The sequence below is a fragment of the Argopecten irradians genome, chromosome 9 (assembly GCF_041381155.1).
Source record: "Argopecten irradians isolate NY chromosome 9, Ai_NY, whole genome shotgun sequence".
Lineage (NCBI taxonomy): Eukaryota > Metazoa > Mollusca > Bivalvia > Pectinida > Pectinidae > Argopecten > Argopecten irradians.
In genome coordinates, this window is record NC_091142.1 from 18,754,288 (window position 1) to 18,771,942 (window position 17,655).

Here is a 17,655-nt window from a genome sequence, read left to right on the forward strand (position 1 = left end):
AATTTCCACACAATTTGTTTTCTTGATTAAGACCAATTGCCTATATGACAATTTCTTCTTTGCCCTTTCTTTTTTGGATTTTTTTTTTTTTTCAATATAAAGAAATTTAATCGTAATCGTATAGGCCATTTTGAAAATCAAGGACCAATGGTAAAAGGGCTCCCTCTTTATTTGTAATGTTTATTGACCTTGAAGTTGACCTTGTGTAGAATGTTTATTGACCTTGAAGATGACCTTGGGTATGTATGGAGATGGTTCATCAGCTGTTTTAGGTAGACCTTTCTACCATCACTTAAGCAGTTTTATTGGATACAGTGAGAGATAGCTGACCTAGGTATAAATATTGGTGTGTTATCGATCAAAGTTGTTGGAGTAAACTGGTCGTGTGCCTCACGGAAGAAACTATTTCTACTGCATGTATGTTATCGTCTCTGTTAATTTGATATTGATTCTTCCACAAAACAATACAGTACAGAAAATAAGCTCTCACTTTGGCAAGGTCAGGCATTCTCAACAACATATTTACAATATTCTCCAACATTTAGACAATTTTGTGATGATACTGATAATAAAATATATGATTAGATCAATACTGACCCCTTTACCAGGCTGTGTTGGTGTTTAAGGGATACCAATTTGGTCTAAATTAGAGTTGGTAGAAACAAATCTCTTTTTATGATTTGATGAATTTTAGGTTCGAAGTACTAGCTGATTTCATAAGTGGTAATCCATAAAGAATCTGCAATTATTTTAATTTGTCAATGTTTGAAGAAGCCATCAGATCAAGCTTTCTTCGGCAACTTTACGAATGTTTACCAAGAACCAAATAATTATGTTACTTGGCCTGACAACTCTTTTGTTTGACAAGAACCAAATAATTATGTTACTTGGCCTGACAACTCTTTTGTTTGACAAGAACCAAATAAGTATGTTACTTGGCCTGACAACTCTTTGTTTGACAAGAACCAAATAATTGTGTTACTTGGCCTGACAACTCTTTTGTTTGACAAGAACCAAATAATTGTGTTACTTGGCCTGACAACTCTTTTGTTTGACAAGAACCAAATAAGTATGTTACTTGGTCTGGCAACTCTTTGTTTTACAAGAACCAAATAATTGTGTTACTTGGCCTGACAACTCTTTGTTTGACAAGAACCAAATAATTATGTTACTTGGCCTGACAACTCTTTGTTTGACAAGAACCAAATAATTATGTTACTTGGCCTGACAACTCTTTTGTTTGACAAGAACCAAATAAGTATGTTACTTGGCCTGACAACTCTTTGTTTGACAAGAACCAAATAATTATGTTACTTGGCCTGACAACTCTTTGTTTGACAAGAACCAAATAATTATGTTACTTGGCCTGACAACTCTTTGTTTGACAATTAGAACCAAATAATTACGGTACTTGGCCTGACAACTCTTCATTTGACAAGAACCAAATAATTACATTACTTAGCCTGGCAACTCTTGCCAACAATATACTGTTATTATTTACATGAATATGCACTTGTCATCAAAGTTGCATGTTTTTGTGTAGCCTCCATTGATCGGTGTAATCATAAACAAAGGCATAGCATTAACTAATACACTTCCTCTAATGGCTGTTGTGTTTTAAAACTAATTAGTATTTATTTTAAAATACTAGCCCTCCAGAGAGAGAATATCTGTATAAAATTCAAACAGTATAAATGTAAAAATTCATGTGAAAGAGATATTTATACTGTTTGAATTAGTATTTAACTGTTGCTTTTCTCATGAATTTAGGAAATTTGATTTATGAAATGAGTCATTGAAAAATCTGCCATGTGTATCGTCATCAGCTTATCCGTTGTGGAACAATGAAGGTGTATGATACTTAACTGTGACAGTGGAAAATAGTCCAAGGAATAAGGAAATTTCAAGCTTTCGAAAACAAAAAGATCATTTCTGGAAAGAGGATTTTGATTAAGCAAATTTTTTGATTTGATAATTTTCCATTAATTTCAAAAACTTAATGATGGTATAATAATTTCTTAGACTCAGGCAATTGTGTATGTGATTGGTATTTGGAATGTAAGCTTAAATGAAAAATTTTACTTTCCTGACGACTTACCTGTTTAACATTTAGAGTAGAGAATGTGACTATCACCTCGCTCTCTCTCTGTTATTACCTTACAAATGAGATATACACTGGAGGTGTGTAACCTTGTAAACTATTTTGGAAGTTCTCCAACCCCAGTCAGCCATGGGGAACACCCCTGTAGGGGAGTGAGGATGTATGGACGATCATATCTCAGTATTTACAGATCACATCTCAGTTTTTTACACGCTCTCTAGAAGGCGGCACTTCATTAGTATCTCGCCATCACTGGCTAACCTCCTAGTTCACTATTATGGGATGTACTTGTTGATTGACCTTTGACTTGTAGGCTGTGACCTTATTTACAGTTTAGACATCTTAAATACTATTGGTATAGAAAAAAAAATAAGTGTGTATTATCTCAATCTATGGGATGGGTATAGTCAAGTGGTCATGACAAATTGTGTTGAAATTTACCATTGAGACACTGAGTAAGTGATCTTATTAAGCAGGTGGTCTTTGTACAGAGGTGGTCACTAAGACAGGTTTGAATGTACCTAAAAACAAATCTTAATTTGAAGTTAACATTATATAGCTCTTAAGACCCTGTTTGATTTAAATATTTTGTTATTAAAGAATACATTTTCACTATGTATTTGAGTTACCTTATATTGAATCTCACATAACTCCCAATGAATTCAAGCTAATAAGATTTCACTGTAAATACATGTGCTAATTAATAGATTATTGTAACTGTCCCAACATATAACCACAGGCTCTCCACCTCTATAGGTTGCAAGTTAGAATCCCATGTGGGGCAGTTGCCAGCTAGTGACCACTGGTTGTTGATGGTTTTTCTCCTGATAGTCCAGCTTCCTCTACCATCAGACATGGCACATCCTTACATGGCCCTGGCTGATAATAGGACGTAATTAAAACTTAACAAACCAACCTAAATCCATAAGTATTGAATCAAGTCGTATATCTAAAATGTGTTTTGATTAGAAGTTGCAACATTGTCTAGATCCTTTACAATTGTATTTTTTTGCCTTTATTCTAATAGAGTTATCTCCCTTTGTTATTTGTAGGTGGCATCAAACTGTTCCTCGGTGTATGTAGATGGTACAGAAAGACGAGGTTCACACAATGTTACCATTATCGCTAAGTCTGGTCGTAATACCGCATTTATCAATGTCCGAGTTTGGATACCAGCTGAACATCTGGACGTACAGTTGTCCGACGATAAACTTAGCCAGGTCCGGGGCTGGAAGGTATCAAACAGAAACCATGGCCGCGGTAACCGTGGTAGGGGAAGGTAAGATTTTACCACCAAATAATCAGTTATATTTTTGGGTCAAAAATGTTGTGATTTTCACTTAAAGTGAGAAAAATTACTTCTATCATTGTTAATATTTCTGCTACCATTGATGTCAGTGTCCCGTGAAATCATGGAAATATCATCCCCATAAAAGTAACTGGCTATAGTCATCCATCAATACCTCTCTCTAATTCCTCAGTATAAACCATATTATAATATTTTTGGACCACTGATTTCCCTCTGTGTATGATAGGGAGATTATATATATAGAGTTACTCATTTCCATTCTGCCTCATCTCGTCCAATCCGTATCATAGAATATTTAGTCTCACAGAAATTTCTGGTTGAATAAAGAAACAAAGTGATGGTTTGTCTTCCAATCCTTTCTCTCTAATCAAATACATCATCCTTCGACACTTCTCCCTTAATTAATTTAACCTGCATGGGATGTTTAATAAAGAACTATTTCTTTCATTCCAGAACAAGAAATAAAAGACTTGTTGATCAGTTTCCGTCGATGAAGAAGTATCGAAAGTTTTCTCGTAGTGGTGGCGGTGGTGGGAGTTGTCAGCTACGCCACCAACAAGCTACAGTGGAGGTCTATGCCCAGTTTTACATATCCACACCCGGCGGTCCAGACTTCTTCAAGAGTAAGCAGGCCTGGCTGTCTGTCACCGACATGGTCCTCGACAAACTCCGAGTCACAGACCCCCGTGTGGTCAGCCTGAATAATGCTGTCATACAAGGCCAAAGTGTGGGCAGAACTGAAGTCCAGGTAAATATAGGGCCAAAGTGTGGGCAGCACTGAAGTCCAGGTAAATATAGGGCCAAATTGTAGACAGAACTTAGTCCAGGTAAATATAGGGCCAAAGTGTAGACAGAACTGAAGTCCAGGTAAATATAGGGCCAAAGTGTGGGCAGAACTGAAGTCCAGGTAAATATAGGGCCAAAGTGTGGGCAGAACTGAAGTCCAGGTAAATATAGGGCCAAAGTGTAGACAGAACTGAAGTCCAGGTAAATATAGAGCCAAAGTATAGACAGAACTGAAGTCCAGGTAAATATAGGGCCAAAGTGTAGACAGAACTTAGTCCAGGTAAATATAGGGCCAAAGTGTAGACAGAACTGAAGTCCAGGTAAATATAGAGCCAAAGTGTAGACAGAACTGAAGTCCAGGTAAATATAGGGCCAAAGTGTAGACAGAACTGAAGTCCAGGTAAATATAGGGCCAAAGTGTGGGCAGAACTGAAGTCCAGGTAAATATAGGGCCAAAGTGTAGACAGAACTGAAGTCCAGGTAAATATAGGGCCAAAGTGTAGACAGAACTGAAGTCCAGGTAAATATAGGGCCAAAGTGTAGACAGAACTGAAGTCCAGGTAAATATAGGGCCAAAGTGTAGACAGAACTGAAGTCCAGGTAAATATAGGGCCAAAGTGTAGACAGAACTGAAGTCCAGGTAAATATAGGGCCAAAGTGTAGACAGAACTGAAGTCCAGGTAAATATAGGGCCAAAGTGTAGACAGAACTGAAGTCCAGGTAAATATAGGGCCAAAGTGTAGACAGAACTGAAGTCCAGGTAAATATAGGGCCAAAGTGTGGGCAGAACTGAAGTCCAGGTAAATATAGGGCCAAAGTGTGGGCAGAACTGAAGTCCAGATAAATATAGGGCCAAAGTGTAGACAGAACTGAAGTCCTGGTAAACATAGGGCCAAGTGACTTTTAGAGTGTTCGTGGGATGTGGTGGCCGACTGCATGGTTAAGATGCCCTGACATTAACACAAGCTCTCCACATTTAAGTCACAAGTTGGAATCTTAGGTAGGCAGTTGCCAGGTACTGATCATGACCACTGGTCAGTGGTTCTTCTCTGGGTACTACAGTTTTTCTCCACCATAAAACCTGTTACATTCTTACCTAGCTGTTAATAGGACGTAAAACTAAACAAACAAAACACTTACGTAAGTGTTGAGAGGACTAAAATGCATGTATGTTAAAAAATTCAAACCTGTGTTGTAACAGCTAAGGATGTATCTTACGATTATGTGGGTGCCATAGATCATTTGATATCCATTTTGGTACAACTGAAAAGTACATGTGTTAATACAAAGGTTGATCAGGTTGTAGGTCCTGCAAGGTCAAAATGTCAGTGTGACTGAAATATAGCGCTGTTAAAAAAGAGTCCTGTTATGGATATATTATCCGCACATTTCATTTGTCTGAATAAAGTTTTCTGACAATTCACTTTCAATTCAACAGGTCATGACCCCGATGCGGAGACTGATTGGTGGTAAAGAGGTGCGTGTCAGCAACGATAAGGTTTCGGTAGAGCGTCTCATCATCACCTTGGTAACTGGGATCACACTGGAGATCCATATTTCTCACGAGATACCTGGAGCACTTACAGCGATCTCTCATATCCAGGGGAGACTTCATACCAAGTATCAGGTAAGTTTTTCTCTCCGAGGTTCGTTATAACCGTGTTTTACTGTATAGTGTTCACATTTAGAATAATAATTATCAAGTACATCTCATTAAGTTTCAACCACTGACTATAACTATCAAAGTCAAACCTGTGTATACCTATACCACTCAATGCAAAGATAGTGTTGTAGACTAATGATCTTCAGTGTTTGATATTGACCATTTGGGACCATAATAAAATGTTCATATAAAACAGGTGTTCTTTATACAGAGTTTGTCTCTAGGCAGGCTTGACTATACATACTTTATTAACACTAGTCTCTCACTTAACAAGTCCTTGTACCATTTGTGTGGTAAAGAGAGATCATTCATGTTAATTCATTCACCCCTAAAAACATGAATGGACTCCTCTGATTCTAAGGTTGGAACAGTTCATTATGAATTTTCAGGGGTGAATGAGTTAAAATCTGGTAGGTGTAGCATCAAGAGTTCCTATACTGTATCTGTGAGTTACTATCTTTGAATTAATATTATTTCCAAATCTTTTTTTCAGGAGGCTGTATTGGACGTTTCGATACAATATTCCGATGGTACACAGTTTCCACTGGAAAAGGTTGAAGAGGACGATTATGTCCTGGATGTGTCGACTCTCAATCACTACGTTATTGGTATGGCACCTTACACAAAGCAATACCAGCCTCGTATTGTTGCCTTGGGTCAAGGTCATGGGGAACTTCTCAAGGTCATGCTTAAGCTGGGAAACGATTGTGCTCGGAAACGTTCTAGGTCTATATCAGTGAGCTACGTGGTTGTGGATTCTGATTTCTCTCCTGGAAATCGTGTTTATAGTGACCGCTTTGTTAGTGATGGTCACTATGACGATAACCGAGCAAGTGACCGTCGTGATTCTCATGGTATAAGCATCAACAATAAAAATTCCCATTATAATTACCCACACCTTGGGGAAAAGGATAGCAATAAGGGTAAAGAGGATAAATTTGGAAAGAAATTCCCTAAGAAGGATCATAGTGATTCAGGTGTGATTCCAATTGGAATAGATCTGGCGGAGAATCTCAGGACTCAGGAAAGTCCTCAGACAAAACAGGAGCCCATTCGACAAGAGGAAATAGCCATGTTATCTCCCTTGGAGATTGGCATGTACGTCCTTCTAGCTGTGTTCTGTGTCGCAATTTGTGTATTTCTTGTCAATTGTATTGTGTTCATGGTGCGTTACAAACGCAAACATGTACCCAAGGGTAAGCGATTAGAGACTGTTGCCCAGGCTAATGACTGGGTGTGGATTGGCCGGGCCACTCTGGAACGTAACGCTATCAACACAAAGTGTTCTCAAACCCTGATGCCGGCCGAGGACTTTAACGGCAACCACACACCAGTGGCAGGTGGAAGTAGTCAAAACAGTAGTGGACAAAATTCGGCCGAGGCCAGTAATCGAAGCAGTTTTGTTTCAACCATAAAAGGGTCTGAATGTAGCATTCGGATCACTGCCAACCCGCTGTTGGAGGCTTCTAACCCTCCCTCAACGGTCGGCGAGGAAACTGACAATAATAACCACCAGCGCCAGCTTCTTCAGCACCACGACCCAGAGTGGGACTATGAGGCCATGGGTATGACCTATGACCAGTTAGTTGACTATTTCGACAACCTAAAGGAATCAACAGCCTAACTAACCAACACCAACAAATTTCTTTCATTTTAGTGTGCAACAGGTTTACGTTTTTCATCACTAGTGAATGAAAGCTTGAAATGGCTGGTGACTAATTTTAGCTGTCGTATTAGGAAGTGGTGTTGATTCCTCCAAGAAATAACAGTGTTAGTAATGTGTTATTCAGTCAAGCAGAGGGGAAGTGTACTTTTCTAATTCAAAAAAACAGTTAAAAGATGTTGGGTTTGTTTGTTGAATTTAAAACTTGTTTCTAGAAAAAGATCAATGCAAGAGTTAGATTGGATTGGATAGATTGTGCTTCCATCTGTGTTATTTTATCATACTGTAAACAATCTTTGGCAATAGACACTCGACAAGCCTGCTTCCTCTAAGGCTTCACTACACGATCATGTGCTATTTTGGATACATGCCTCACTGCAGCTGCAACACCAACCGAGAATATCTCGCATGTTTAAGTTCATACCAATAAGTGTTGTGACAGCAGATGAATTTTGTATATTAAATCCTGTTGCTATGACGATGGATGAAATATTATTAGTGTCACCAAATTTAATCCAATGAGGTTGTAAATGTTCTGTTGTTGTATAAAAAGGTAGTTAAGAATTTCACAGAAGGGCAAATAATTCCATATTTTATTGGACTTTCAGGTGTTGTAATAATGCTACACCCAAACACCAGAGTGAGTGAATGACGTATACCAAAGTTTGCTTGCCAGTTCTGTGTACTATTATTGTTGCATATCCATCGCTCTGTATACAATATTTGTGTATTACATGTAAGTATGATATCATCAACACATCACCCTATGCCCATCGGTTCTGAATAATCAAGTAGCATGTCGGACAAAGTTTTAGGCTAATATATGTAAAAGTCTAAATAGTTATATCACCCTCGATTTCTCTGCAGGAATTTGTGTTCAATATTTGTAATGTATTTTTAAGAAGATTTAACTCACATTAAATATTTTTAATGAAAATGAAAAAAAGTTGTTTTTAGAAAGATCTTGTTCAAATTATATAAATTTGTTTTTAGACAATTTCATCAATACAATGAAATTTAATTGAAAGGATATTAATGAACTATATGGTACTTTAAACAGACTTTAGTTCTTAGTCAATATTTTGTAATAACAAGCATCCGTTTGAGCAATTAAGACCCTTATAATTAAGAAAGGATTAATTAGATTTACCAGTCACATGGTATTGAGATGTACAGGATTGGCTCTGATTGAAGGAGCTTATTACATGTTAGTAACGCCACTTATTTATTCATTATTTATTGACATTATACAATGTACTAGCATCATGACTTGTTTACTGTGTATTTACATACATACTGAAGACTTAGGTTGATCTATGTAGGTATGAATGGAAGTTGTATATAATATATAGATGTGTATGTAATATGTGTCTATACTAGTTGATCACACTAATTAGCATTAAAATGATAGATTTAATTTACATGGAGTCAAGAATACTCACCTTTTTCTTAAATATTTACATCACTGATCAAAAAATGATGTGCCAGTAATTCAAAATTTCTCTTTGAACTCTTGCACTATGAATTTATATAGTGCTTATGGTGATATGGTGTTAAAAATTGACCTTGACTCTTTGTTTCCATTGTAACAAAGGTGTGACCTTGAACTTTTTAGTGCTTTTTGAATCACACACAGTTTATTACTGTAACCATACCAATAGTCATATTGGTATTTTCATGATTTTTATCTTTATCTCTGGCCTTTGGTTATCCAGTGTAAGTTAATTAAAGGTTGGTATCAAGAGTCTCTCTGGTAAAGTGATAAAAATCTTAAATGCAAGTTTAGGGAATAATTATTATTTTGTAACACTTTTACCAGCCAATGATAGAGGGACAGCAATTTCTTATTGACTGAGGGGTAATAGAGAGAATGGAATATTAATTTCCTCTGATAAATGTAGAGATTGAGAGAGATATATATGCTCTTTTAATATAGCTCATCTAAATATTATTGATAATGACATGATTTGAAGTATGGTTGTATTGTACAAGTAAAGTAGTTGTTGAATTTTTATGTGCCATTTCACTACAAATATTTTTTGTTTTATTTGCTTTTGTTTTGTGCTCATGAAGGCATTATCAGCTGATTTAAACTCTTAAAATTAGAATTTATTCTTTTAAAATTAGTTAACGTTTTGCCATATCTATTTTCTTAAGGATAGATAATCATGTAAATCTGTTGAGAAAAAAAATCTTCAATATAGAAACTCAATTTGAATTGATTATGTGTTTGCTGGACAAATATAACGATCAAAGAATGAATCTCAGAATATTTATTCATTCAACCCCTGAAATTCATTATAAACTATTCCCTTTATTGGAGTTTGAATGTGTCTTCAGGGGTGAATGTTTAATGTATAATTTTAAACGGTGCTTAATTAACTTAGTGCATCATTGATGGAGGGGGCATAACTCCAGTGAAAACTGCCAAGTGTTTTGTGTTCTACGCTACAAATAACAAAATATTTTTTCTTAGACATTAATTTTACAGGTTAATCAGTTTCTTTTAGAAACACAAACTGAAATCTTCATGTGATAAGCTAAAAGATTTTATATTTTGTTTGATTTTTAATTTTTATTTATGTACCTATAGAATTTGACAAATCCATTGATCTGTATATATATGTATGTTTCACAATTTTTAATTCATTGTATCATGTTAATAAAATGCTTTATGTGCAATTTAGAAAACGAAATATTTAATGTTTATCTGCTTTGTTAATATGGCTTTGCAACCACCGCAGTACTAGCCGTTTGTATATATTATACATATATATCTGTTATGTTTTCGTATAAGAGAGAGTGAGGCCCGCCAGTCGACAGGCACCTGTTATACTACATGTATAGTTCCCTCTTGTACATAATCATTGTTCTTAATATGCATTTATATTTGATGAAATGTTACATATTTCTGCTAGTAATGTCTTCAAAAAAGAAACAAGTTCAGTGACTTCTAATTTTTATCATTAGAGCCCTACAAAATTCAAACAGAAGGAAATTGAAAACAAATTTGGTTTTAATCAATTCTGGTACATAATGTTTATCTAGACAAACAAATAGTTTTCTTGCAATTTAAATTAGATAATATTGTATTTTAGAGTTATGAATTAAGATATGAACATTTTATTGGTTAATCTTAAAGATTTTCTTGTTTCTGGATAATCAGCAATGTGTGTTTAATTTTTCAACTTTTTGTTAAATCATTTTCCAAAAGCCTTGCTCTATATTTGTTCTCAGTGTAAATAATCATGCCACCAGTTCTATGTACCAAGGTTATGTGCTAGATGTAGCGTTTTTCTATGTGTAATTCAAATGTTGTTTTATCAAATGCATTTCGTTTCTTGTCAACTTTATCGACATTTGATTAAATCTGGAAATAGTTCAAGGACCAAGAAATTTCAGCCTGAAATGTTTCTGAATCATCCTTTGTTAAAATTCAAAATTAAAAAAGAAATTGTTGGATTTCTATCAAATTTCATTAAAAATTGTGTATTATACCTGAAAAAATCCATTGGTATATGTACAACTTGCAAGTTACTAAATATATAATGCAGGTGCTTGCAAATTCTTTCAAAAAAAAAAACAAAAAAAAACCACACACACAAAAACTGATAGATAACTTTCAGCACTTTTAAATGAAGAATCTAACATATTGTGATCTTAAAACAGAAGTTGTGATGAATAGGTTGAAGCATAATTGTACGTTTTTGAATTGTATCTTTGTAAGCTGATTTAATCGTGACCCCGTCAGGGCCTGTATCGTGTCCGCTATATTACCCCAAGGGACTTGTAATGAGCCCCTTTAAGGGTTTGTTTTTTTGTTATGTATAGATCTACAGGTCTAGTTTAACGTCCCACAATAAGCTTGTGAAATCAACTGTGTTGTTTGTATATGGCTTTGTATATGTTTGATGATGTATGTATATCATACTGCTAACCTCCATCACCTGTACCATATATGGAATTAGCATTATTAAAATTGTTATTTTTAAGAAGAAATATTCAGAGTTTGTTCTTTATTATACATGTGTATCATCCACTTATATTACGCCCAACAGTCTTCTGATGATCATGACCATGTTCCACCAATTGATGAGTATATATGTTGGTCTATCATCAATATTCCAGACATTACTATTACTGTCGTTATCAGGGGTTACTATCACTGTTGTTATATCCACCCCCTAGACTTTTTCATAGTGCTGGAGGCATCGGTCGACACAGGTAATTAGATCCTTTGATGTACATCAAAAGTATTAAATAATGGTAACACTGTGGTTGACTGTGTGGTTACTTCGCAGGCCTGTGATTGGTCAGTTTTTTTTCTTTTGAACTGCCTCCAGCTTTATTAGTACATGTATAAGATAGTCCAAGGATGGATATAATGACTGTGATAGTAACCCCTGGAGTATCGAAGATTATATGTCCATTTTAAAACATTATTTTTGATCACAAAAACATTTTTTTCTTAACTCGACTTCAGTTTCTTTTAGGGGACAATTGTAATTTGCTTTAGAGCAATACCAAGATAGATAGGACCATGTTTTTCCAAATGAGAAGTTACGAGAGGGAATTTTAGCTCAAAATTTCATACTAGGAATGAGAGTATTTTGTCCTTCCTAAAAAGAGAAAGATATCTAGGTTAGTTACTGGTTTATTTTCTACATGACTCCGCTTATTACAAGGCTTACTGGTGTTAATAGGAGGAAGGGAGGTAACTCAAAAAACTTTGTTTGCAAGTAGTACTTCAGTTATCAAATACTTTGTACAGTAAAACACAGGTTATAACGAAGCTCTGGGGACAAACAAAATTACTTAAATATATACTTAAATGTTATTTGCATATTTAAGCATCGAACATCTTTCAGTTGGCATTCATAGCCAAAATGAATGCAAACTGGACAGAGGCAAATTCCATGAAGGGTGCTAGCACTTCATGTTGGATTTGCTTCTGTCCAGTTGCCATCCATTTTGACTATGAATGCCAACTGAAAGACGTTTAATGCATATATTTACATTGGAATACAATTTTATGTTGAAATAACAAGGGATTTTGTATCTACAATGAATTAACCACTCATTATCATCAAGGATAGAACAGCCATTTGAACAGCTGTTATTCGTGATCGCTGGCACGACAATTTTGATGTCACAATGATAATAATGTCAAAATAAGCGATAATGGATTTAAGTTCATAGTTTATATGACTGCAACATCATTGGAAAGGTTACATAGTGAGGTAGCAGTAAAAATGTAAATATTATAATTTGTTAAACATTATTATATGAACCTTGAAATTACGTTATAATTAACATGTTTTACTGTAAAAGATTCTACAAAACAAAAAGAGCTTAGCTGTCTCCGCCAAAATATGAAAAAAGCGTTAAGGCTCAGTTTAAAAATAAGTTGGATTTAATTTTGCAAGCTTATTGAAGGTGTACTGTAGAATACCTGGCAGACTCCAACATATCTGTGAGGAGACCCAAGTATATATGGAGCTGGTGCAGGCAAGAATTTGTTTCAGTGGATGGAATGAGTAAAGCTTTGCTGGGTCACTGTAAAAGTATGAAAATCTATGAACAAAACGACAATGTTATGCTATCCTTGCTTGCATTGCAGAGTCCATTACATGTCATTATTAAAGCGACACAAAGTGGTGTGAAGGGTAAGAGAAAAAGAATGATTCACTCTTTTTGGATGAGACTCCTGACTGGAGATCTAAACAATCTCCCCCAAAGACAAGCTTAGTTACTACACACGATTTTGCATGTTCTCAACAAAAGCACAACGTTATGACAATAATGCAATGACGTCATGATGATAATTCATTCAGAACAATCTCCCCCAAAGACAAGCTTAGTTACTACACAAGATTTTACATGTTCTCAACAATAGCATGACGTTATGACAATAATGCAATGACGTCATGATGATAATTCATTCAGAACACGTCATTCTCGCTTGCAACATGTCATTGATGGAGGGGGCATAACTCAAGTGAACACTGTGTAAAAGGGTAGGCTAGACTACTGGGTCGCGACCAGTTACCATGATTTTTTCGAGGTTCTTTAAGGATTTTGTCAAAACTAACGCACAGAAGGCGTTGAAAATCGACATGAATTATCTTTAGTCCACGATACTTCAGTAACAATAGTCGCTACTTAATTTTAATGTTTTTTGACCAGACACCATTTATTTTCACCGCTAATTGGTACAGTTGACGATACCTACAGGACCAGTTACCGTGATTCCAAAATAGAAAGGAAATGCGCTTTTAAAAACATGCTTATATCACCAAAACTTAGTTTGTGTTTCATTAAAGCGACCAATATCTTTTAGTGGAATAATGTAATCGTAATGCATGGTTATTTTGGGATCCAATGACTGATCGGAAGCAGCACGAAAAAAAAGTACTGTCTAATAAAGGTGTGTTCGATAGGTGACCAGGGAATCACTAAAAACAGGATTCAGCTCCGGGCAGGAGTAAATTTAGACAAACAAAGGTGTAGACGATCTAAAACTTACAGAAATTCACTAAATACACATTAATTTATTTTGTTTGAAAAAAAATTTAAACACAAGATGTATGTACCAGGTAAAAACTACATTCTGTTTTACGATCCTGTCCAACCATGCCGATCGGTAACTTGCCATATATACCTGTTATTTTGCATACTTTGACCTACTTTGATGCAGACGATTTTTGAAAATGACAAACAAAATAAACGATGATCTCATTAAATTTCAGGATAAATATGCAAGTAAGTCATGATTTCTATTCCCCGCTATGATTGAGTGTTGCAAACTTTGATTTCAAAAGAAAAACGTTTTGTTAGCAATATCGACTGCAAATGAACAATTTTTTGTTAAATGAGCTGTTTAATAAAAGAATCCAAAAAATTGTGCGGGAGATAGAGCGTGCGCAGAAATCACGGTAATTGGTACATCACGGTAACTGGTCGCGACCCAGTATAGCTAGTAGTGTTATGGTATAAGGGGTTTTGCAAGACCTTTATATGGTCTGGTAGTTTATATATACAGTATAGATGAGCCTATTTTCTATTTAAAAATAGTACCAAATTCAGTCAGTACTTTTCCAATCGCTGTAGAATAAGGTGAAAACCCCAAATCATGTCTTATTTTATAATATACCTATATCAGTAATTAATATATTGTTAAATTTTAAGATATTGTGAGGTCATATATTTCACTATAGTGTGTTCCACATAATGCCTATTACATTGAATGGAATACGGTTATACAGGTAATAAATTTTATTGAAACAGACTTATGCAGTGATCATGATCACGTGACAGCAAGGGACTTTCAAAATGACTGCTAAAAGAAGTGATTGATGAGAGACACCTATCAAACGTTATTATTTAAATCTAGTTATTTGAAACATATCCATTTTGAAATTGATGAACAATGCAACCCAAGCGTCCTTTCTAGTATTTAATTTTTTGTCAATACTATTATGATAAAAAAAATTACAAGTACACAATGAATGATAACAATGACGACGAATGAAAGTTTGTTTCTGAAACACATGTTGTGTATGAGTCTATGACACGAAATTGTCCCATGATGTCAAGAATGAAATGAAATGAAACGTGAACATTTCACATGGAATTTATCAGTCACAAAATCACAATAACGATGATCAGCGCCTCTTCTGAAACACATTTCCACCTCCTCCTCTTCCGCCACCACCGCCTCCTCGACCACGACCTCTTGCAGCTGTAAAAACAATGTTTATCATTTAATTAACTGAAAGGTAAATTAAAGCGTGTAGAATAGGAGATTTCAGAAAAGATGGCGTGACGTCACAGAAAGTTTACATCCGGGTCCTCAAAGGTACAAACACGGTATGGCGACTAATAAAAACAATAACAGATACGTACATCCCTGATACACAATCGATACGTTGACAAAAGTATACACTTTCATACTTGCAAATTCTGATTTCAAAATAGTTTCTTATTGTTTCAGAGGTTACAGACATTTATATTTAAAATTGTTTATTGCTAAATATACTTGTTTAGATTTTATGTTGAAGCCAGCTTGCGAAGCGGTGCCGGGCCGTCACACGTACCCGCTATTTGTTCACTCGTAGAAATCCATATTGTGAAAAAGTTATGAATAGATAATTGATTTCAATGTATCATATTTCTGTTATACACGAAAAATCTGTTCATAACACTATTTGATGTAAATATATCGAAATGTGAACCACCTGGCCAGACCACGGCCGCTCGTGCATGGCTTCGCTGGTAGATCACCTCTGGCAACAGCCGATAATTGGGAAATAAATAATATTTATACGTAATTACCAACACACATCTCAATAAGTACTTGTAAAATATATATATTTCGTTATTTCCCATGTATATATTATTTCAAATGAATGGTATAAACCACCGTTACACATAAATGAAGATATACATGTATGTGTACGTAGACGTACAGTATGGCTGCCGATATCTCGAAAAATAAAATAGTGAAATCGTTCAATTTCATGAGTTTATATTTTTTTATTTTTTAATCACTTTTATTCCATGTGCCGTTATGTGAAGTCCCAAATTTAGGTGATATTACTTTTAAATAATTTGAATACATGTTAGATAAGACTACATTTAGATTTATGAATATAGCTACAATGTAGATCGTAATTACTACATGTACAATGTATAAATGCCGACCAGGACACATTGCGCACGGCTTTGAGAATTCTAAAATACTCGAAGTTTTGTTTAAAAATATGATAAAAAGTAACTATAAAATGACTCATTTGAATGTTATAAACTTAATTCCAAAGTTTCTAACGAAAAAGTTAACCAGAATACATGATTTTGTGACTATGAAAAATGACGAAATTCGGGATCTCGGCAGTACTGTACGTAATGGCTGCAGTGCGCTTGGGTATCTACGAAGGCAAATTTTAATTTGATCATAATCACACATCGTAAGGTGTTTTACCAAGTAAGACTTGGAAAACTGTAATTGCTTATTAAAATATCAGTATAATATTTGGGGAAACTTGGAATTTAATTTGTAGTTTCTGTCAATTTTGTAACTTCTGTCAATGTTTATACGTAGGTCTAATGGCGACCGTGTTTTTTTTCTCGTGGCGGTAGAAAATGGAGTATAAACGGAGTAAAATATATAAATACCAGATGTTTATATCTAAATATTATTGTTAAATATTTTTATTTACCCTATTTATAAATAAAATAACGCAATAGTTCTCGGATTGTCGTACTATTTATTACAATTAAATGTAAACAAACATCGCAAGGGGCTGTTTTCCCTCTATGTTTATGTGTAGATATAACGGAGTTGTACCTTTGAGCGCCCGGATGTACCTTTGTGTGACGTCATCGCCATCTTTTCTGAAATCTCCTATAGTCAAAACTACGTTTACAACTTCCGGTACAACAAAGCGGCAATGTTTTGATATGAAAAACGTGCAATCTACCGTCGCAAATTTTCTATCTATCTGAGCATACTATTCCAGCAGGTAATATGTCAACAGATTTCGGTAATTTACATTTATTGCATTGGAGAGATTGATACCTTGTGCTCTAAGGATTGCAGACTTTCCTCGACCGGCTCCTCCGCCACCTCCACTTCGTCCTTGTATTCGTTTGAACATGGGTGCATTTTTTAACATGTCTGGGAGGATGAAAAATCTGATTTTGCTTCCACGCAGGAACACATTCTCTAGCTGGGCTACCCTGCCATCTCTGTATGTAACTGTAATATTGCACATTTGAGTGTTCATATTATCTTCAGCTTCCACCAGTTTCCCTCTATAAACTTCACCTGTGGTCGTTTCACATGTCACAATGTGGCCTTCTGCTTCATGAAGCACTTTAATCGGTACACCAATAGACATTTTGAATGTCCGGTCGTGTTTTGAAACACGTAAATGTTATAGATTATTAGCAATTCTTCCGATTACGATGGATTTGTTTCGCCGGTAAATGTAAACACAAACAATGGCGCCCGACGCTTGATGAACGTTCCGGAAATAGAACTCTTTTGTGGTAGGCACTCTATTAGTATATTATTTTTTATTCAAAAATGTGCATACTAAGCCTCTTTTTCCGCAAAAATGAATCAAAATATA

At 35.3% G+C, this 17,655-nt stretch overlaps 2 protein-coding genes across 2 annotated transcripts in view; one reads left to right on the plus strand and one right to left on the minus strand.

Annotated features, from left to right (window-relative positions):
• The window catches only part of LOC138331697 (transmembrane protein 132C-like), a 79,946-nt gene extending 68,425 nt beyond the window's left edge, over nt 1-11,521 (plus strand). Inside the window, exons 6-9 of the mRNA XM_069279438.1 lie at nt 3,154-3,380; nt 3,864-4,158; nt 5,635-5,823; nt 6,353-11,521. Of these exons, the coding sequence (XP_069135539.1) occupies nt 3,154-3,380; nt 3,864-4,158; nt 5,635-5,823; nt 6,353-7,483 (1,842 nt within the window). The 3' untranslated portion in view covers nt 7,484-11,521. The remainder of the gene's footprint in view (nt 1-3,153; nt 3,381-3,863; nt 4,159-5,634; nt 5,824-6,352) is intronic.
• Nucleotides 11,522-14,965: 3,444 nt separating this feature from the next.
• Nucleotides 14,966-17,568, minus strand: LOC138331699 (small nuclear ribonucleoprotein Sm D3-like). Its single transcript, XM_069279442.1, has 2 exons — nt 17,100-17,568; nt 14,966-15,263 (listed from the first exon to the last, which is right to left on the minus strand). Exons 1-2 carry the CDS (start codon nt 17,419-17,421, stop codon nt 15,187-15,189), a joined length of 399 nt encoding a protein of 132 aa, XP_069135543.1. The 5' UTR covers nt 17,422-17,568; the 3' UTR covers nt 14,966-15,186.
• Between the last annotated feature and the right edge of the window lie 87 nt (nt 17,569-17,655).